A 21,780-nucleotide genomic window follows, 5' to 3' on the forward strand; every position below is an offset into this window, starting at 1 on the left:
TCTGGCCGCACGTCCGCAATTTGGGGGCGGGAGGCGCGCCCAGGGGTCTGACGACCGTTGCAGCTCTGAGACGGAAGAGGGGGCGAACCTGAGGGTGCCGCACGTGGACCCCCGCACGGGCGCGATCGCGTGCATCCGCCTTTCAAGCCCGGCCATTGTCTGTTGCCTCTTCCCCACGACCTTGTGTGCGCGAGCTCCGGGCTAGGGGAGCGCAGGGCGGGGAGCGGGAGAAGGGCAATTGGGCTGAGGCTCTGCCAAAAGAATAGGAGTTTGCCAACTACAGGAAGAGGGAAATGGTGCCCCATGTTGGTGGCACGGCGTGCGCAGATGTCTGAAGAGGTGAATGTGGGTGCATTTGGGAAACATCTGAAAGTCAGTTTGGGGGACCTAAAACAAAAGGCGACGGCAAGGACCCGACAGGAATGATTCCTCAACTCTGGCTTGGGGGCGATGAGATGGAGACCCCAAGGAGGAGGAGCAGATGGAAGGAGCAGAGGCCGGAACATCCCAGGAGGTGTCTGGTCTGGACGCTCTGCTTAGACAAGCCTGGGAAGGGACAGATGAGGCATTGTCTGAAGGGGGCCTTTGGTTCACAGTGCGATGTCTGGCAAGGGGGCTGCAGGGAGTTCTGAGGTTGGGGACCCAGGAGGGGTCATGGCGGCAGGAAGACCTCATCGCTGCCTGGCTATGCCTCAGTTTTGCTCTGACCAGTAGTCCACTAAGAGAAGGCAGCAATCAGTATGAACAGGGTAGCCTTTGCCAGGTGGGGAGGATGTGAGCCAAAACCTCTGGTCCGAGGTTATCCCTGGGGCTGGCTGGGGCGGACAGAGAGCCCCTACACTTAGATGGGGGTTGGCACTGGAGGTGTGGACAGGTGTGGCTGCCAAGGTGTGAAGTCCAGACAGAGGCTTGGATCCAGGTGCTGGCTCACAGATGGGCCGTGCTTCTAGGGTGATGAGGCAGCTGTGGGCAGGCAAGAGAAGGTCACTGGGGTCACGTCTTTTTGTTCAAGGCCAGAGTCCCCTGCGCGTGGCCAAATGGGTAATTGGGGCTAGCTGCACGGTTTTGAAATGCCAAAGGACGCGGCATTGAGGTGGCTTGGGAGAAAGGCTGGGAGAAGCCAGGTCCCTGGGGAGGTGAGGGTGAGTGGTGCCCCGCTGGGGCCAGCGCCAGCAGCCCCAGCATGGGGCGTGTGCCCCAGCACAGCCACCCCCGCCCAGGCCTGGCGGGAACGCCCTCCTCTCCAGGCACCTTGGGAATGGGAGTTGCCAAGCTACAGCCAAGGGTGCTAGGACTCAACTCAGGAGTCTCCCCTCCAGCCCCACCCACGGCCTCCCCCACCAGGCAGGGCAGAGGACAAGGAGCCTCCGGTGTCACTCGGGACAGGTGAGCCGCCCAGCTCGCAGGTGTGGGCGGGGCCGCTGTCACCTGGGGCCCTTTCCCGACTGGAGATGGCCCCCAGCCCTGGCCTGCTGCCTCGGTTCCCCTCACCCACGTGTGCCCCTCCCCCCTCTGAGTTTTCCTTTCCTGTGTCTTCCTGTTTCCCTTTCTTTCCGCCTTTCTTGGTTTCTGGGTCTGTCCGTATTTCTGTCGGAGTCTCCATCTCCGCTGTCTCCCTCTATTTTCGTCCAGTCTCGGCCTCACCGGCTCCTCCTCCCGACGCCTCCCCCACTTCCTCCCCCTCTTGGGGGCCCCCTCCCTCACCCCCGGAGTACATTCCAGCCTCCGCCCCCGCCTCGCCGCCCCTCCCCGGAGCCTGCTGCTGCAGTGGTGGGTTCCCGAGATGCTGCGGGTAGGCTTGAGCTGAAGTCAAAGGTCGGGAGCCGGCGGGGGGCTGGAGAGGGCACCCCCTAACAACTCTGGAATGTGGGCTGGGCCGGCCCCACGGGGTTGGGGGAAGGAGGTCGCGCGCCCGCAGGCGGAGACGGCCGGAGACGGCTGGCTACATCTGCCCTGCGCACAACCCACACCCCGAACGCTACCCACGGGCCTCGCGGAGAATCAGCCCAACCCCGGACGCCCACGCAGGGCCCCTTACTGCCACCAGACCCAGACCAACCCGCCTCTCAGTCCCACTCGCGCGCTGCACCCACTCTGCAGTCCACGGGAGAGGCTCATCTCTCCTGCAGCACAGGGACCCCCATACACAACGCCCCCCACAGTCCCAAACCCGCCCCAAACTACACTTCTGGGTACCACAACCTCAGTCAACTGTGTGACCCTCAGAACCCGCTCTCACCCAGGGCCAAGACCTATTTGACAAAAACCGCAGCATTGAAGGTCACATCAGGCAGCCCAAACTGAGACCCTCAGAGACGCTGCTCAGCGGAGGCGGCACTCAAAGCCGGGGCGCCCCAGCCACAGACACTGCCTACGCGCCCTTCCTCCTGCAGGCCCAGCTGAGCAAAGCGGCCACTGGGGTGGGCAGGTGCAGGAGTGTAGGTGCACCCTCAAAAAAAGTGGGGCTTCATCCTGCACGGTGGACCATTCCCTGAGCAGCCTAAGACCCAGAGTAAGAAGAAAAAAACTGCCCTAGGAGCCACTCCAGGGTAAGGCCTGGTCGCCTCACTATGACCCTTGCTGACCTGGGGAAGTGCTGCTGTTGCACCCATTCTCAGCTGAGGCACCCCAGACGCTGCCTGCCCTCACAGCTGGGCGCCCAGGCAGTCGCTGACCCTTGAAGGAGGGACGGGGATGGGCAGCAGGCAGGACAAATCCTGTGGGTACCTGTGTCTGCCAGCTTGGGTGTGGGGGCGGGGATGTGGAGGCTGCTATGTACGTCTGCCTGGACACACAGGTCACAGAGGTGTCTTTCCTGAGCCATTGGCAGCTACCCCAGGAGGGCAGGCTCTCTCCCTGGTTGCCACTCTCAGTGTTGCCGTGGAAACTCAACAGCCCCAGTCAGGGGTCCTTTGGCCCCTTTGCGTGTCTGTAGTGAACAACCGGGCTCCAGTGGGACAGCTCCTCCTGCCTCTGCAGTGGGGCTGTGGACCACACAGCCCTGCCCCAGTCTCAGAAACCCAGGGGGTTGCCTCCCCAGCATCCCTACCCAGGGAAGCTTTGGGGTTTCCATGAGCATGCAGTGGCTGCACCAGGCCTGCATTTCACACACACTTGATATGTCTCATGCATGAATGCATGCATTGGTGTGGGCCTCCAGGTGTCCCCTGGGTCCCTTCACAGTCAGCCAGCAGTTGGTGGGAGTTGTAGTCACTAGCATGGTCCAGGAGCTGCCTGACCTTTGTATTCCTGGGATGAGGAGCAGAAGAGAGGCAGCCATCACATTCCTGGGCCTTGAGTCACAGGGAGCTCCACCCAGGTGCCGGCCACAAACCCCTCCACCCCGAAGCCCCCTCCTAGGAACAGGAGGGAAACAGAAGCCAGGCTGCAGTCAACTGACTCTCCTGTGCTCACTGTGGGCAGCCACCTGGGCTTCCTAGGGATCTCACATGTGCCCCCTAAGCATGCAGGTGGGAAATGGTGGGCAGTTAATCTCTTCTTCTGGGCTTCTGGCCTCCTTCCTGTCACCCTCCTCTGCCCTAGAGGCCCTGGTTGCTGCTGACACAGCACACGGCATGTGCCCACCCCAGGGTCATGAGTCACAACACGCCACCAGCCATGGGCACATATGATCTGGGAGTTCTGGTCCCCTGAGTCATGCACACCCAGCCCTTCTGGGCTGATTCCACATCCTGGTTTTGCACATACTTTGGGGTCTGTGCACAACCCCTGTTCTTGCACATAGAAAATGACCATGCAAAAATGTTTCCATGTGTGCACAAGCATGCACACACCTCCATGCCACTTTGTACATACACATACACGTGAGTTCTGTGCACACACTTCCACACCCATGTGCACGGGCACACAGCGCCACTTTCATGCTCACACAGGCATGGTTCTCAGATCCTGTTTCTCCATCTCTGCACCCACGGGTCCCCTGCCCAGAGGCACACATGTGCACCACACCTGGCAACATACACATTCATCCAGTCCCCACTTCTCCCTCCCTGGCTCTGGGCCCCGGGGATCTGGGCCAGGCTGGTGGGCTGGAGTTTCTGCCTGGACCGTCCCACTTCCGCGCCCCCGCCGGACGGCCGCCAGCCAGGTGCCCCGGCCCGGCCCCCGCCTGGTCGACGGGGAGGGGGCGGTAATTACGCGGCCCCGGGGTCTCTCCCTCTCCACGTGCCTTTCATCCCGGCCACGCCCGACCGGAGCCCAGACGCTCATTACCGCCTCCCGCCCGGTCATTAGCCGGGGTCGGGGGAGGACCCGGCGTCCGGCAGGCCCGACCCAGCGGGGAGGCCAGGGGCTTCGGTGCGGGAGTGCAGCGGCCACGCCCTCGTCTCCGTGGCAAGGCAAGTGGGTGAGGTGCCCTGCCCCGAGGAAGCCGGGTGGTCTTCGCCGGGCCTGTGGAGGGGAGTATTGTGAGTGCGCAGAAGTAGACCTTCGGCCTAATCCCAGTCCCGCCGGGCAGGCGGCAAGCCGCGCATCTCGGCCACGAATAGCAGCTTCGCCCCCGCCCAAGGCTATTTTAATCCCCCTCTCCCCGACCACCCCAAGCGCTCGGGCGGAGGAGTGGGGTGGGGGCGCTGAGGGTGGGACGGGAACCCGCCCCCCCAACGCCAGTGCTCGTGGCTGTCGGCTGGACCTCGAGGCGGGCCCGGGAGCCCCGGGCCAGGCTGACTGCGAGGACGCAGCGCCCCCTTGTGTCCTCGGGGAGAACGTGGAGCAGGGCCGAGGCAGGGAGGAAGGTGGTCCTAGCCCCCTGCGACCACCCTTCCCACCCCGCCGCTCACGGGGACAAGCAGTCCTTGTTACACACTGAGTCACAGGGACACGCGGGTACAGATACAGGTATCACACCTGAGACGCATGCACACACTTCCCACACTGTGCCCGGGGCAGGCGCACCTGAGGACAGGTATCCACAGGTATAGGTCCACACTGCGATGGGAACCCAGAACAGTCGTGGGTACTTACTCAGCCCTGTACCAAGCAACAGCCTCGTAGTAAGTACACGCTGAATAACTGCTGGTGGAAAAATGAATGAACCAAGGTACTTCATAAAACCAAGAGAAGGCAGATTAGGACAGAAGAGTGGGGGCGGGGGGCAAAGAGTGATGAGGGTCCCCTGTGACTCCGGGGCCCCCGTCGTCTTGGCTGAGGCCAGGAGCCGCCAACCTGACTTTGCTGGAGGAGCAGATCAGAACGCCGGTGGAGGTGGGGATTACTCTCCGGCTGGGCATGCCTGGCCGGCCCTCCGGCCCCACCTTGGGTGCGGCAGGAGGGGGAGCTGAGCGATGAGTCCCTCTGCTCCTTTTAATAACCTCCCTGCGTGAGTGGCTGACGCAGCAGCTCCTGCTGCTGCTGACAGTTGTATGGTGGGGGCTGTGGTGTGGGGGACGAGGTGCAGAGAGACGACCGCCAGGAGTCATGAACTACTGCCTGAGCCAGGGAGGTGTCCCGGCGACCTTGTCACAGGAGACAGTGTCCATGCCCCCGGCCCTACTGTGTCAGCTAGACCCACCTGAGTGTGGGACCAAGTGTGGGGCTTGAGGAGGACTGGAGCTTGCCTGGTATGTGTGTGAGGTCTCTCCTCTCAGATTCCCTTTTTTTTTTTTTTAACCTCAATGCGGGGCATATACATCACGAGAAACGCTGGACTGGAAGAAACACGAGCTGGAATCACGATTGCCGGGAGAAATATCAATAACCTCAGATATGCAGATGACACCACCCTTATGACAGAAAGTGAAGAGGAGCTAAAGAGCCTCTTGATGAAAGAGAAGAGCGAAAAAGTTGGCTTAAAGCTCACCATTCAGAAAACGAAGATCATGGCATCTGGTCCCATCACTTCATGGGAAATAGATGGGGAAACAGTGGAAACAGTGTCAGACTTTATTTTTTTGGGCTCCAAAATCACTGCAGATGGTGACTGCAGCTATGAAATTAAAAGACGCTTACTCCTTGGAAGAAAAGTTAAGACCAACCTAGATAGCATATTCAAAAGCAGAGACATTACTTTGCTAAGGTCCGTCTAGTCAAGGCTATGGTTTTTCCTGTGGTCATGTATGGATGTGAGAGTTGGACTGTGAAGAGGGCTGAGCACCGAAGAATTGATGCTTTTGAACTGTGGTGTTGGAGAAGACTCTTGAGAGTCCCTCGGACTGCAAGGAGATTCAACCAGTCCATTCTGAAGGAGATCAGCCCTGGGATTTCTTTGGAGGGAATGATGCTGGAGCTGAAACTCCAATACTTTGGCCACCTCATGCGAAGAGTTGACTCACTGGAAAAGACTCTGATGCTGGGAGAGATCGGGGGCAGGAAGAGAAGGGGACGACCGAGGATGAGATGGCTGGATGGCATCACCGACTCAATGGACGTGAGTCTGAGTGAACTCCGGGAGTTGGTGATGAACAGGGAGGCCTGGCGTGCTGCGATTCATGGGGTCGCAAAGAGTCGGACACGACTGAGCGACTGAACTGAACTGAACTGGGATCCTAGTTCTCAGACCAGGGATTGAACCTGCACTCCTTGCATAAGAAGTGGGGAGTCCTAACCGCTGGACCAGCAGGGAAGTCCCTCAAATCCTTCTAACTTTTAGCAGAATGTCTGCCTTTGAAGACCGTCTGGAGCCCAGGAGTATTACCTTGGGCCTCTGGTCTGGGGAGGCAGGGGTCTGCACTAGCTTCTTGCACCCCATGGAAGGGTCCAGGGCCACAGAAGGTAGTGTGTGCCAAGGCCTGAGCAGGGGGAAAGGGGTGACCACAAGAGGAGAAACTGGGAACAGGCTTAGGGGTGAATATTTCTGCAATAGCAGAGGTCTCGCGACCCCCAGACAGGATAAAGATTCATGGGGAGGAGCCAAGTGGCACGCCCCTGGCACGGGCAGTGAGTGGGTTCTAGGTGTGCAAAACAGTGTGCCTTGAGAGGGGAGGGGACTAGAGCACACAGTGAAGTTGAGGGCTGAGCTGAATGTTGCGGTGCAGTGGAGACTCCAGGGCTGAGCACAGAGCCCAGCTCTGTGGGTTTGAGAGCCCAAGTTAAGGTCAGCCTGCAATCCAGAGCTGGGATGCACAAAAATGTCTGGCCGGCTGACTGTGGGGTATGGGTGCCATCTACCAGACCTGGTGAAGTCAGTGTTGGGGTGGGAATTAGGTGTGGATGCAGTCTGGAATTTGTAAGGAAACAAAGTTGGGAAGCAGGAAGAATTGGGGTCGTGGAGAATACTGGGGTATTCCATAAATGGAGTTGTCTCAGTGTCTCAGTGTTAGGATTTGGGCGGGCTTTGGGGCTGACCACATGAAGTGGTGTATTCAGGAGAGTTGAGGTTCTAGGAGTTCTGGGTTGTCCGTTAGGTTGGCAAGTTTATAAGGACTGATGCCGGGGTTCAGATTAAGGTGGGGTGTCTGAGAACTGGATCTCGGCTGATTCTGGGGACCTAAGTGAGGTTGCGGAAAAGGCAATGGCACCCCACTCCAGTACTCTTGGCTGGAAAATCCCATGGACGGAGGAGCCTGGTAGGCTGCAGTCCATGGGGTCGCTAAGAGTCGGACACGACTGAGCGACTTCACTTTCAGTTTTCTCTTTCCTGCATTGGAGAAGGAAATGGCAGCCCACTCCAGTGTTCTTGCCTGGAGAATCCCAGGGACGGCGGAGCCTGGTGGACTGCCGTCTATGGGGTCGCACAGAGTCGGACACGACTGAAGCCACTTAGCAGTAGCAGCAGCAAGTGAGGTTGGTTAGTCGGTAATTGCTGGAGCACCGCAAAACTAGGGGTTTCAGCCACCCCCAGAAGGTTCCCAGGAAATGCTCTAGCAGCATCCGCCAGAGCCCCTTTGTTCTCGCCACAGGCCAGGGGGCGGGCATGCGGAAGTAGGTCCCCTCCGCCCCGCCGCGAGCCTGCCCCGCCCCCCACTCACGGGCTCGGGGCTGCGGACCCGGCGCGTCTCTGTGCCCAGCGCCCACGCGCGGGAGGGGGCGGGACCGCTACAGGCCCGGCCCCCCAGTCATGAATATAAGGCACAGCCACGGTCTCCAGGGCCTGGGATTGGCCGGTGCAGCGCGGGGAGGAGAGCTCAGGGGCGGGGCCTAGGGGCGAAGTATATAAGGCCAGGAGCACAGCGCCCCCCTCCTCACTCGCGCGTTAGGAGGCTCGGGTCGTTTTGCTGTTCTGTCCTCCCGCCTGCGCCAGGGACCTGCCCAACTCAGTGGTGAGGGCCCTGGCGGCACCGGCTCCATGGGCCCAGGGCGGCGGGCGGCCTGCGGCTAGCTGGACGAGGCGGGGCGGCGGCGGCACGCCCTTGGGCGGGAGCGGTGCCAGGGCGGGCACCCCCTGGTGGGTGGAGGCGGGTGGAATCTGCCCCGCCAGCGGCGAGGGGCAACGTAGACCGGGTAGAGTCGTGGCCGGACGGCATTCTCTGTGGGCCAGGCCTTCCGCGAGCGTGACATCTCCGTAAAATGGCGGCCGCGAGCGGAGACGGTGCCTGTTGAAATGGCGGGAGCGCCGATGCCCGGATGGAGTGGCGCAGGCCGCGCGCGGGGGCGCATGCGCATGTTGGGCGTGGCCGGGCCAGGGCTCCTCCCCGCTTTCTTATTGGCGTTCTGCGAGGGTAACACAGCCCCGGTGCTACCCACGGCTAAAGTTTGGGTCCTGGTTTCGCGGCTGCAGGTCGCCTTCTGGCCTGTTACTGGCCCCTCAGCGGAAGCCTGTGTCCCATAAAGGGTCAATCTAAGCACCGCCCCACAATCCCGCCCTGCGTTGGCATCCCAGCACAGGCCCCCCGCGCCCCCTGCCACTCCCTGCACAGTACCCTCCAGTGGACCGAGCACTTCGCCATGATGTTCTGGTTAGGACTTAATCCTCCGATGTTTGCAGAGTGCGGAAGCCAGGGTGCACTCAGCCCATGGCAATGGTGGTCGATGCCCTCTTTAAGGGTCCAGTGTTAGACCTGTGAGGCTGTCATCAGGCTGGACTTTTGGGGTCCCATGGTCAAGTAGCACTGAGGAGCGCGGCAGACCCGCGGTTTGTACCCAGGTCTCGGAGCTCCCGAGTATTGACTGAGAGGGGTGGACTTGGCCCACGCACAGAGTAGAGGCAAGGGGCCCGAAGTGATAAAGGAATTAAGGGCTTGTTTGAGATGAAGTATTGGGTGTGCGCTTGGGACGGTTAAAGGGCAGCAAAATAATTTCTCACTGTTTCCCCCGTGAGCATATGTTACTTGTATAAAATAAAATAGGGAGGGGTGAGTTTGGAAGCCCCTGCAGGACCTGAGTATTTCAATGGTGTTTGCCTCAGGCCACCATGGCATCAGATGAGGGCAAGCTTTTCGTCGGAGGGCTGAGTTTTGACACCAATGAGCAGTCACTGGAGCAGGTCTTCTCAAAGTATGGACAGATATCTGAAGGTGAGACTGGTGCCAGAGGAGGTGGCTAAGCAGGGCTGCATACAGGGAGGGCGGGGTCCTGACCTTAGACCTCTCTACTGCACAGTGGTGGTCGTGAAAGACAGGGAGACCCAGCGATCCAGGGGCTTTGGGTTTGTCACCTTTGAAAACATCGACGATGCCAAGGACGCCATGATGGCTATGAATGGGAAGGTGAGGGGTGGCCACTTTGGGGTCCGGAGGGTCTGGGCTGCAGACCTAGGGCTGGAGGTGCAGAGGCTTACTGTGTTCACTCTTGGTCTCCAGTCTGTGGATGGGCGGCAGATCCGGGTGGACCAGGCAGGCAAGTCATCTGATAACCGATCCCGTGGATACCGAGGTGGTTCTGCTGGAGGCCGGGGCTTCTTCCGTGGGGGCCGGGGCCGGGGCCGTGGTTTCTCCAGAGGTGAGTGCCACCTGCGGGGATGAGGTGGGGGGCGTTGCTGCAGGAGCTCACACTTTTCCTCCTGTGCCCTCTGTAGGAGGTGGGGACCGCGGCTATGGGGGGAGCAGGTTCGAGTCCAGGAGTGGGGGCTATGGAGGCTCCAGAGACTACTACAGCAGGTGGGGGCAGCGGTCCTGCAGAGGGTGGGGGCAGGTGGAAACCCCCTGAGGTGTCCTTCATGCCCATCTATGTCCTTCCGGCAGCCGGAGTCAGGGTGGCGGGTACGACCGGAGCTCTGGCGGGTCCTACAGAGATAGCTACGACAGTTACGGTAAGTGGTGCTCCATGGGCTGGTGGTGGGAGTTCAGTGCGCCTCGGTGCGCTCTGCCATTCTCGATCAGAGCTGGTTATTCTGCTGACCCTATAAGGGACAAGACTGCCCTCTCGGGTCTCCGTGCCAGCAGCCACTTCTGACCAAGGAGAAAAGGGAGATCCAGGGCCTCCGAGCAGAGTGGGCAGGCAGCGTCCGTGCGTGTGGGCCATCGCCACCCTCGGCTGTGGGGGGGTTGGTTGCTCCTGAGGCTGCAGGGCTGGGCCCCCAGGGCCGGGCCAGGCGTGGACTGCTGCCTCTTGCCGTCTGCTTCCGCGCCTTTACACTGTGCCTGCTTCTTGTTCTCAGCTACACACAACGAGTAAAAATCCTTCCTGCTCGAGATCGTCCTTCCAATGGCTGTGTGTTTAAGGATTTGGGGAGCGCCGCTGCATCGTTAGTGTGTAGTGACCACGCCTCCTTGTGCCCACTTCTGTAGTCTTGTTGGTTCTGATCTTGTCAAACACAGCCTGACTGCTTCTGACCCCCAGATGGCCTCACTGCTGCCCTTTGCTTTTTAAGGAAGTGCATTCTGTTTTTAAGGGTTTTTAAATCATTTTGAAACGCACTTCCGGTTTTACTTTTAACCTTTTTACCACTAGCCAAGAGATTTTTTAGAAAATAACTGGGGGTTGTGAGGGTTTTGTTTTTGTTTTTGGTTGTGTTGCTATTTTCGTTTCTTTTCAGCGGGGTCAACCCCGTGAGGTTGCTCTTTTTTTGAGGTTGAACGATCGAACTCTGGATCGCTCTCTTTGTCGGAAGCTGAGCAAGCTGTGGCTTTTTTCCAACTTGGTGTAACATTTCTGAGTGTAGCGTGGTCAGACTGTGCAGGAGGCAGTGGAGGTGCCCGGGCTGCCTGCCTGTCCTGGGCGACCCACAGTCCCCAAGAGGTTCTTGACAATGTGTGTTTATATTGTCCTTTTTACCGGAAGTCATACACATATGCCATCACTGTTGTATTTGAAGTGGTTGAGGAATCCTTGTATGCCGTTTTCTTTGGCTTCACGAAGCTGATTAAAAGACTGTCTGAATGAACCTCGCTTTGAGCATCTCCCTTTGATCGCACCACACGCGTCCTGCTGCCAGCTTGAGGCAGGCAGAGTAGAGCAGAGCTGGCAGCTAGAGGACTAGGGCTGCCATCCTGCCTGCAGCTCCTAGAGGAGGAAGGTAGAGCCAATGATGCTGGCTGGGCCCCTGTGACCACTGACTGCCCCCACTCACTTAGGCGAGCAGGTGGGTGACGGGAGTGGGCTCTCGGACTGCAGGGCAGCCCCGGGATTCTTCTGGCCATGGCAGCTGGAGGGCTTGATGGGCGGGCAGCCTAGCAGGGACAGTGGACATGGGGGCGCCCAACACTGACCCTGAGCCCCTTAATCTAGAATCAGGCCAGAGAGCAAGCGGATGCAGACAGTGTCCCTGGGTGACCACAGACTGACTGGCTCATTAGCTAGCTTTCCTGTTGCTTTACAAGTTCTGAGCATTCTCTGCTAGCCTATGGAAGCTGCAGCCCCTCGGAGGACAGAAGTGTTGTGCGCCCAACAGAACCCTCTGAGACGCAAGCCGCTCCCTGGGCTAGCTCATATGTGGAGATAGTCCTGTCACCGAGGTAACTCCTTTTGCTCGTCCGCATTCCTCTTCTCTCGGGCGCTCATATGAAAGTAAAGCCATATTACTCGGGGAATGTTCTTTGACTTTTTTGCTTTTCTACTTTTTTTTCTTTTTTCTTTTTTTTTTTAATAAAAACAAGGTGGAACCAAAGGTAGGCCCCTGCCATTTGCCCTTCCCCACCTGCAGCCAGGTGAGCAGCCTGGGCAGTTGAGCTTAACCAGTAGGTTCCACTGGCTAGTAGGATTGGAGACCACCAAACGCCCTGTCTTTTGGAATCTTTTGTTCATCAATTGACTGTCTTTTCTAGACCTCTTTAAGTCGCATTCCTAACTAGTTCTCTATGGTGTCTGCTGCTGCCATGACATTTTTCTGAGAGCTTGTGCTGTTTTCTAAGCAGCTCCGTCCCAAGTGGGTGGCTGGCTCTGCTTAAGAGTGGAAGGTAGCCTGGCCCATCTGAAAGGCTCAGGCCTGCCCATGGCGGGGCCTCAGGTTGGCCCCGATGACTAGCTTGAGACCCTCCCAGGAGCTGTGGATTGTTCTGGGGGAGGCAGGGAGGGGAGCTCAGCTCTGCCAGGGGGTAAGGGCTAACACTCATTTGCTTTGGCAGGTTGAATGGAAGTCAGTGTGACCCGGAGGAAGTGTGGCCTGAGAACAGTGTTGACCTGGGGTCCCTATCCCAGGAGGGACCCTACCCAGGATCGAGCCAGAGGCACGGATGCCTGCCCTCGCAGCCCGTCGCCTGTAAGTGCTTCCTGGGGCGGGAGGCATGTGGCCCTTTGGCCCAGGCCCTTGCAGTGGGTTCTCCCCTCCTGGCAGTGTGATCCATTGGGGACAGCATCTTCGCCTCCTGTTGGAGTAGCCCTTGTGCTCCCCCCAATCCCTTCCTGTCTTTCCAGCAGATGTTTTACTGGCAAGGTTGGGGCACAGGGTTCAAGGTGTTCCAGGAGGACAGGCCTGTGGTGCTGGCACGGCGGTGTGTCCTCACCGGCGGTGTGTCCTCACCGGCGATGTGACAAGAAAGCGTGGAAGTCACATTTGAATAAAGGGATGGTGTGTCCACCCACAAATCTTGAGTCTCGTTTCGGGCGTGGTGTGGAGGGCGGACACTGATCCTGCATGGGGTGGTCCAGATGGAAGGGGCATGGTGGAGAGTCCACTAGAGAAAACCTTTTTCGGCCTCCATTCTGGGCATGAGCTGGAATCAAACCAGGAAGACCAGCTTGGCAGCTCATTGCTGCCTTGGGCAGTTCCCCTGGGACTGTTCTCTCAGGGTCTGAGAGGGTGTGGCCAGCCTGAGCAGAAGAGGAGGTAGTCCCTTGGGCCCCCCATCCCAGGGGGACAGGCACCTCTCCCAGAGCCCAGGCTGAGGTCTTGGCAGTGACCCTGGGCATTTTCATCTTTGCAGCCCATGAGGCTGACCTTGCTCCCAAGCTACTTGTTTTCTGCCCCGGTCTTGGGGTGCAGAACCTTAGGGTTGAGCCCTGGTTCCACTGCCTCGGGTTCTGGGCTGGTTATGTCAACTGCGAGCAGGGTGTGGCCCTGTAAGGTCCAGGTCACTGACTTAACCCCCGCTTCTCCCACGGGATGTGTTTGGTTTCTTCTGGTCCCCCCACCCCCAAAGGCAGGATGTTGTAGGTTCGGGGCCTGGATGTCTCCTCCACGGGAGGATCAGGCCCAGTGTGCTACAGCGCCGGTACACTGTAGCCCATGGCGAGTTGGGTGGGGAAGCAAGTGTTCCCAGGGCCCAGGTGGAAAGGAGGCCCGCCGGGTTCGGTCGCATCTGCCTCCGCATCAAAGTCCCTGACACTGGTGGGTGTTCCCGATAACTCGCCCCCGGCCCGCCGCGGTGCTCACGCTGCTGTCGGGGGACAGGGCTGAGGCTCACCCCTCGGGGGCAGGCTGAGCGAGGAGCCGGCGGGCTTGGGACGCGGGGAAACTTAGGGGCCCGGGTGAAGTGAGGTGAACGGCCGGGGGCGGGTTAGGCGTTTCCGGCTACGAGGCCACCCCCTGAATCCCATTGGCTGACACTGCCCCGCGCTATTGAATACAGTCCCTAAAAGGGGGCGGGGCGCAACTAGCGTTTCCGCCGGGCAATGGGGCCGCGCTTGCTGCCGCCGCGGCTCCTGCTGCTGTCGGCGCTCTTGCTGCCGCCACTGCTGTACGGAGCCGAGGACACGCCCCCGTCTCCACAGGCCACGCTGTCGCTGTCGCCGCCGCCGCCCGTCGTGACGAACGGGAGCCAGCCGGGTGCACCGCACAACGACACACACCCGGGGCCACTGGGCTCGCCGGGCTCGCCGCTGCTGCGCTCGTTCTACGTGGTCACGGGCCTCATCGTCGTAGCCGCTCTCTACTTCCTCATCCGGGCATTCAGGTGCGTCAGGCGCACGCCGCCGCCGCCGCCCGGGCGCAGCCAATCCTCGCGCGCCTCGCGCCCCACGTGCTTTGGCGCTTGAAGCCCAGTGCGCCGGCGTCACGTGGGTGGGTGCGGCGAGAAAATCACGTGATGCGCTATTTTTCTGAAGTTTGAGTGCTGCTGCTATTTTCCAGAGGGAGCCACGGAGGCGGGAGGTTGTGGGTTGCGTAGGGCACCGGGAGTCTCTGGAATACTATGACCCTCCGCCAGCCTGGAGACGAGCGTCGCGGCCACCAATCCAATTTGCGTCTGCGAGCTGGGGCTGGCCGCATCGTTCGCTGTGGTTAACGCTCACAGCCCGGCAGACGCTCCCGTGCCAGACCGGAGCCTGCCCCTCCGCTTTGCTGCTCCTGTTCAGTCCAGGGCTGGCCATGCTCCCCCAAGAGTTGAGGACCCTGTTGCTTTTCCCGCCTGCAATACGGGAGACCTGGGTTCGATCCCTGGGTTGGGAAGATCCCCTGGAGAAGGGAAAGGCAACCCACTCCGGTACTCTTGCCTGGAGAATCCCTTGGACAGAGGAGCCTGTCAGGCTACAGTCCATGGGGTCGCAAAGAGTCAGACACAACTGAAGCGACTTCACTTTCTTTCACTTTGGTTTTCCCGAGGCATACCCCCTGCCTGGTGCAGGCCCTTTGCCCCCTCCTCGGGCCCCTGATCTTCACATTTGGCGTCCTCTCTGGGGTTGATCTAAGCACAGCTGGGGTTGATCTCCAGAGAGCCTGTGTCCCACAGAGCTGACCATGTTCAGGCGCTCTCAACGGGCATTTTCTGTCTTCCTCAAACACTGTTGTGGGTGCACAATGCTTGTCTCCATGTCAGTCAGTGCATGCTATATCCATCGCAGAGGCCTCATAGAGACCTCGCGGTTTCCCTGGTGGTGGTCAGGAGCCAGAGCTTCTGTCTGAGACAGCTCTCCACTTGATGTTTCTGGCAAACCCTAATACTTTCTCTGAGACTCAGTCTTCTTATTTGTATAGTGGGATAAGAGCATCCACCCCACCCCACCCCCGCCCCCACCAAGGGTCCTAGCTCTGGGGCCTCCCAAGGGAGATGTCCACCTTTTGTTATTGACATAAGAGCAATTGATGATCGTTGTAACCATTGAGAGAAGAAATGCAATTAGGCCGGGAAAGTACACTGCAAGGCTTTGGGAATCATGCAGAGGAGGATTATGGGAAAAGGTGGGAAACTGGACAGGGGGTTAGCAGCTTCACGGAGAGGTCGTGAGAGAGTCACTGAGTGAGCCTGGGCCTGCTTTCAGATTGAAAAAGCCACAGCGGAGGAGATACGGGCTCCTGGCCAACACCGAGGAACCCACCGAGATGACCTCAATGGACAGTGACGAGGAGACAGTCTTTGAGACAAGGAACCTGAGATGGTAGGGTAGCACTCTACACACTTTCAGGGGCTCCTTGGGTGGGTGAGGGGTGGGATCAGCAGGAAGACAGTCAGGTGGACCGCCTGTGCCTGTGCTCAGTGTAGTCAGCACCCAGCAGCAGGGGTGGGCCTGGAGTGAGCACTGCTTTGCCGTCACAGGCTGCGTGGCTTTATCTGAGGCCCCTGTCTCACCGTTTCAGTTTCCCATTTCTTTAACATGGGAACCAGCTGCATGGCTGGAGTAGGTGAGCACTTCCTCTGCGCCTGACGGTGAAGGCCAAAATCAGTGTCAGAGATGGAGGATGCCTGCCAGGTGCTACCAAAGCTGGAGGATGGGTCTGAGACTGCCTCTCCACCGCCCAGCCCTAGAAGAGTGTCCCAGGCACAGGGAGCAGCAGACACAGAGAGAGGGCTGACAACTGAGGTGACCCAGGAGCTCTGGGCTCAGGGCCAGCGACTGCCTGAGCGGGATTGATGGCCCCTTTAACCCCAGCATGTTGCAGGCTCAGGCCCGGAAGCTTGGAGACTGTAGGACGATTCTGATTTTCCAGCCCCCCTCCCACCCACGGAGGGAGGCGTGGGTATGGTCCGCGAATCCCTCTGGTGTCTGCATTTCCTGGCTAGGGGACCTACCCCCTTTGCCCCCAGGTCGGGAGTTGGCAAGGCCTGCAGGCTGGGGGCGGGGGCTGGTATGTTAGAGGGCTCAGCACTGAGCCTCAAACACAGCTGGGTGGGGGCAGAGCGGGGTGGGCTCACCCACATTTCTCACCACCTTCTACCCCTCCTTTTCAGATGTTTGGTTCAGGAAGGCAGCATTTCCAGTGGCCCTGGGAGAATGATAAAAGGCAGGGGCCCTCCCAGTGCTTGGAACACCCCGCCTGGACCAGACAGCATGTGTGGAGCCCTCCCAGCGCACTGGAAGCCAACTCAGCCCTCTCTGCAGACAGGACTGCCCAGGTTACCGGGTGGAAGCCAGAGGGGCAGCCCTACACAGGACTCTGAGGCCCCTGGCCATGATGTGACTTATACCAGTCACCCTCTCTGGTGGGAATGCGGCAGCCCTAGGCTGAGGCCTGGAAGGCGGGCAGGCTGGGTGTCCTGTCTGGGGGCACCATTCTTCTGGGACGGGGACAATAAAGGCAGCAGTGCTTTTGTAGCCGGTACCCAACTCCACAGCGGGCCAGACCCAGCGCCCTGGCTCACGGGTGGGGCAGGGGGCAGCAGATCTGGGTCCATGTCAGCCTCATTCCTCCCACCTGTGACCATCTGGATCATCCCTAACTGTTCAGAGGGTCCCATGGGGAATCCCACAAAGAAGGGGTAGAGATGGAGGAGACCTGCCCTCACCTGCCTGGAAGAAGACCCTGCCACTAGTTACCTCTAGGTTTAGTAAAGGAGAACTCCTATTCTTCCACCAAACTGCTTAAGGGCTCCCCTTCCAGGTCAACTTCAGCCCAGGGCCCCTCAAGGGCAGTGTCCTCTGCCTCACCACACACTACTACTCCAGGGCCATTTCTCACAGAGCCCCAGGCTGCAGCATCCAGGTCTGGAGCCAGCCAAGGCTACCCGTGCCCACCCTGCCTCTCTCCTTTCAGCCTCCAGTGAAATCACTGGTGAACCTGATCCCCCATCCCAGGCAATCTGTGCTGGCACTCAGGCCCCTGTCCTGGCCTCCCGAGTCCCACGGGGACACTTGAATTCCACAGCATGTGGCTCAGTGCCCATCCTGGCCACCTCAGTCCCATATTTGGAACTTGACCCCCTTTCAGGCATCTGAGTCCCATTAGGGCAACTGATCCCCATTCTGGGCCCCTGAACCCCTTAGGGGTACCTCAGTCCCCATCCTGATCATCTCGGATTCATCCCGGCACCTGACCCCATGGGGGTGTTGCAGTCCCCATCTTGACCATCTGAGGCCCATACTGGTCACCTGAGTCCCACTGTGGTACCTTGGTTCCCATCTCTTGTGATGGGCTCGATGAATTCCTCTGTGGGCCTTGTTTCTAGGCAGAGTCTGGCTCTGGCCCATTCCACCCTGCACCCTATAAATTTGGTTGTGGAAAGTAGGACCAGTGTGGCTGGCCTGTAGCTCTGGCCCAGCCTGAGGTTACCCTCAGGCCACTGGCTGAAAGCATGGAGGCCACGTTAGAAGGAGCTGTCATCAAAGGGACCTGCCACCAGGTGGCAGCCTTGTGCTGCACAGTCTACCCAGGTGTGGCCTGAGCCAAACTTTTTACAGGTGGGGAAATAGCTTCTGCTGGGGCCCTGTTTCTCACACCTCAACTCCATCTTGTTGCCATGTCCACCATGGGATGGTCTGAGCTTGCTGCCCACTCAAGCCTCGTCAGTCCCTCTGGCCAGTCTCCCTCAGACCTGCTGACCCTTCCCACCCAGCCTGAGCCTGGGTTCCTGAAGAAACACCATCTCTGTCACAGTCAGCTGGTCCCCCCTCCCTCCAGCCGGGGTCCTTTGCCTTGGCCCCCAGTTGACTTCCTTCTCTGTTGGCAATGTCTCCCATCATGCCCCAAGGCTGTTCACAATTCCTCTTCCCCTTCTGATGCACTACTGCCACCTCCAGGAGGTCTTCCCTGACTGCCCACTACCATTCTTTGGGAGAGCCCTGTACAGAGTTGCCAGCAGGTCCCCAGTAGCCAGGGAAGGTTGAGGAACTGAGGCCACAGTCCCAGGGAGGCACTGAGATGACATCCCCCAGCCCAACCCCCCTGCTCTCTCCCCACCTGTTCCTCCTGTGCGTCTTTCCACGCATCTCTGCTTTTTTGTCTCTGTGTCTCTGTCTTTATTTGATTCTGAAGCGTTGCTCACCTCCCTATTGGTGACTCTCACCATCTGCACTGCCTCTCCCTCGGCCCCCCTCCGTTTCCGTCTGTCCCTCTCTGTCACTCGGGCTCTCTCTCTGCCTAACTCACTGGGACACGCTTTTAACAGGCACGCAGACACCGTCCATGCCCCCCCCCACCCTATGATCTGCGCCCCTTTCCCACAGCTCTGAGCGATTTCTCCAGCTTCAAAAGGCACATTAATTACTCTAATGAGGTCAGGAGAGACCCCACGCTCTGCCATCCGGAGCTGGGAACATACCACGTGCCCCCCCAGCCCCTTGCCTCCTGCCCGCCCCCCTCGGGTGAGAAGGGGAGCCCCGCCGGCTACCCGGCCCCTGTGCCTGTCAGCGCAGTCAGCGCGCGCACCCGCGCCCCCCCGCATTAGTGTCGAGTAATTGGCAGCCCCCGCCAAGGTTAATGCACTATTAACAGGAAGTTCTCGGCAGCTAAAAGCCGGGAGAGGGGCCTGTCAGCGCGAGATGAAAGGCCCTGGGGCCCGGCTGGCTGGAGGGACGTGTATGCGTGCGTGTACGTGTGCATGCCGGGTAGGGAGGCCTTCCAGCACCTTCCTCCACCGTGCACACTCAACGCACAGGCATAGGTATGACACACAGCGACGCATGCGGGATGCACACAAGGACACAAGCCCACTCTCGTGCACGGGTGTTGCCCTCAAGGCCCCTCCCACCACGTCCATCCCCTCCTCTCAGCTACCCGGGGAGTGCCCACTGTCACGCGGCAAACCAGCCCCTCGGCCCGTTGGGGCCACGTGGGAGTCTCTGGCTTTTGGGTGGCTCGCTGTGCGCAAGACACCCCGCCCCCAACTTCCTATCCCAATCTGGGGAATGGGGCCCGGTAGGGGCAGGAAGGCTGGACACCTTTGGCTCAGAAAGTGGGTAGCCAGTGGTCAAGGCCAGGCGTCTTTCCTGGAGACCAGGCTCCTCTGCTGGCTCTGATGTGGATCTCCCTTCAACGTGGCCCCAGCACCCAACAGGGCCACCTCCTGCTCACCTGGGGTCAGCAGGCAAGGGAGTTGTGCCCTCTGGAGATTCTGGGACCTCTCCCCTGATCCCCCGTTCTTCCAGTGGGACTCAGGGTCTTGCATCTCCTGCTCTCTGGGCTGTCTGAGCCGCTACCACCCTCCTGGCGGCCCTTCATGTCCAGGCGCCCACTGAGGCGTGGCTCCACCTACAGCTGTGTCGCCCTGTGGGCCATGTTTAGAGGTACCTTCACTGAAAGTAAGTGATGTCTAAAGCCCTGCTCCTTATCCTGCTGTCACAGGTTCTGTGCCCAGTACCCACATGGAGCTGCTGGTGGTGCCTGTGTTGGACCCAGTGGATCTGAAACTTGGCCATCCTTGTGGGAAGTTCTTTTGGACAGCAATAGTCTAGTTCCCAGACTGGCAGGTGGCCCTGGAAGGAGGGGTCTGTGTCCTGGGCCATGTGACTGGGATGGTTGACCGGGGGTAGGGAGGAGGTGGGGAGGGGGGGAGGAGAAAGGAGGGGCATTGCAGGGGAGGTGCCTGGTTGTGGGGGTTACAGGGATGTTAGATGTGGGCTGAGGTTTCAGGGCCTGACTGGACACTGGACACAAGGGTGGGAATTTTAATTGATCAGCAAGAGAAAGGGACAGGTGTGTTTGTTTATTCTTAGTAACAGCCTGGGGAGCGCTCCTTGAGACCTCTCCCACATGTCAGCAGATGCCTGCTTCCCACTGTCCGTGGGGACACACACCACACCCGGCTCTGACCTGGGTCTGTGGAGCCCTAGACCTGCCAACGCCCCCACCCTCCCAGCACCCCTTCCTGCCTCCTGAAAAACTCTTGAGCCAAAGCAGGTGATGTATTTGGTCCACTTTTTTCTGTAATGGGAAATTCTTCCCCGCATATTTTTAGCTTTCTCCAAGGCACTGCGGCCTTTGAAGGTTGAGGGTGCCCTAGACACTGATCCCCAGCCCTGGCAATTCTGCCGATGGGCTGGAGTGCCACAGGTCATGGGTGCTGGGTGGTGGGCACTGGACTTGGGATCAGTGGGCAGGTGATGGGGGGTGGGTGATGTGCTGGGGGTGGTGGGCAGTGGGTGAGCAGGGGTGGATGCTGGGTCAGGCTAGTGGGTGCTGGGCTGGGAATAGTGGGTAGTAGGTGATTGGTCACAGTTGTTAGGCAGTAGGCGGTGGGTGGTGGACCAGAGCTGATGCGCACAGGCTTGGGGCAGGTCTGGGCCTGGGTTAGTTGAGACCCTCCCAGAGTCTGAGGCAGACCTTCAAGCCTAGGGGTGCAGACCACTGAACAGGGACAGACCCCCATAAAAGACCCTGTCCTGGGTCTGAAGCTGAGGCCGACAGTCAGCTCTCAGTGACCCCTGTCCCTGAGTGAGCCTTGAACTAAGATTGACCCCTGTCCCCAGAGTGAGCCTGACCTCTGACCCTTGACTCCATGACCCCTGACCTCAGCTGACCTCCTGATGGCTGGTCTGGAGGCCAGGATGGCCACGCACTCTGGAAGGGGACAGAGCCTCCTGGGCACCCACAGCGGTCCCCACCAGGCAGGGGTCCCCAAGGGCAGCTGGGCAGCTGCGCCTGCAGCCCTGTCCCTGCCTCGCCTGGGGCCAGGCTGTGGAGCTGCCCTGCCCTCCCCTCCCCGGGCCCCATCCTCTGGGAGCGGCCAGCGGGCACAGGGAGGTTGAATGGGGGACGTGCGCTTTGTTCCTGTCCCCGCTTGGGCTCTGACCTTGAGAGAGAGACGAGAACAGAAGGAAAACGGAGCTTCTGCTCAAATCCTCTCAGCAGCGGCGGCGGCTCCCGCCTCAGTGGCCCCTGCATGCAAATGAGTCGACCCATCCCGGCCTCAGCCAGGGCATCCCCTTGCCCTCTGCCCTTCCGACACCCCCACCTCTGTAGGTCCAAGTCGTGCTGGGTGTGACAGAGGAGACCACCCACCCATGAGGTCTCATGACATGGGAGGGGGCTCTTGTCCCAGGGCAGTGACAGCTTCCAGGCTCCCCTGTGGCAGCCAGGCCTGTCCCCCTGTGCTCATGGCCCCTGTCCCTGAGCTTGGGCCCCACGCCTCCCTGAGTGGCCACCCCATCACTCCCCATAGAGCCAGACCAGCCAGCCTGGGTCAAGCCTGGCCTATGTGGCTGGAGCCCCAGACTCAGGCTCCAGTGGTCAGACGGACTGTTCCAGGTGAGCCTGGGCCAGTTCTGGTCCTCTTTCAGCCTCTGGGCCTGCCCTGGCCATGGCCGGGGATGGGAGGTGGGGGCATGTTCCTACCTTCCTGTGTGGAGCCCTCTAGGCCAGGCCTGGGACTTCAAACTCCGGCAGCTACAGTCAATGGACAAGTTCCAGAAGCCAGAACA

General features: G+C 59.7%; 1 protein-coding gene across 3 annotated transcripts; it reads left to right on the forward strand.

The window, feature by feature from the left end:
* The first annotated feature begins 8,100 nt into the window (after window positions 1-8,100).
* CIRBP (cold inducible RNA binding protein) lies at window positions 8,101-16,717 on the forward strand. 3 transcript variants are annotated; one of them, XM_052642574.1, is made up of 11 exons: window positions 8,101-8,216; window positions 9,302-9,410; window positions 9,496-9,602; window positions 9,696-9,834; window positions 9,911-9,992; window positions 10,077-10,144; window positions 11,675-11,789; window positions 12,399-12,532; window positions 13,984-14,165; window positions 15,469-15,585; window positions 16,377-16,717. In XM_052642574.1, exons 2-10 carry the CDS (start codon window positions 9,308-9,310, stop codon window positions 15,547-15,549), a joined length of 1,011 nt encoding a protein of 336 aa, XP_052498534.1. In that variant the 5' UTR covers window positions 8,101-8,216; window positions 9,302-9,307; the 3' UTR covers window positions 15,550-15,585; window positions 16,377-16,717. The 3 variants fall into 3 exon arrangements, with proteins under 3 accessions (XP_052498534.1, XP_052498535.1, XP_052498537.1); XM_052642575.1 differs by lacking the exons at window positions 13,984-14,165; window positions 15,469-15,585; window positions 16,377-16,717 and adding an exon at window positions 12,688-12,852; XM_052642577.1 differs by lacking the exons at window positions 13,984-14,165; window positions 15,469-15,585; window positions 16,377-16,717 and adding an exon at window positions 12,691-12,852.
* The last annotated feature ends 5,063 nt before the right edge of the window (window positions 16,718-21,780 follow it).

This window comes from Budorcas taxicolor, chromosome 7 (assembly GCF_023091745.1).
Source record: "Budorcas taxicolor isolate Tak-1 chromosome 7, Takin1.1, whole genome shotgun sequence".
NCBI classification, from domain to species: domain Eukaryota; kingdom Metazoa; phylum Chordata; class Mammalia; order Artiodactyla; family Bovidae; genus Budorcas; species Budorcas taxicolor.

Bases quoted from the DNA above. Each gene is read 5' to 3' on its own strand.
- CIRBP (XM_052642574.1), top strand. From the start codon at position 9,308: ATGGCATCAGATGAGGGCAAGCTTTTCGTCGGAGGGCTGAGTTTTGAC. The intron at 11,790-12,398 runs GTAACTCCTTTT...TTGCTTTGGCAG, and splicing joins GAGATAGTCCTGTCACCGAG to GTTGAATGGAAGTCAGTGTG. The intron at 14,166-15,468 runs GTGCGTCAGGCG...GCCTGCTTTCAG, and splicing joins TTCCTCATCCGGGCATTCAG to ATTGAAAAAGCCACAGCGGA.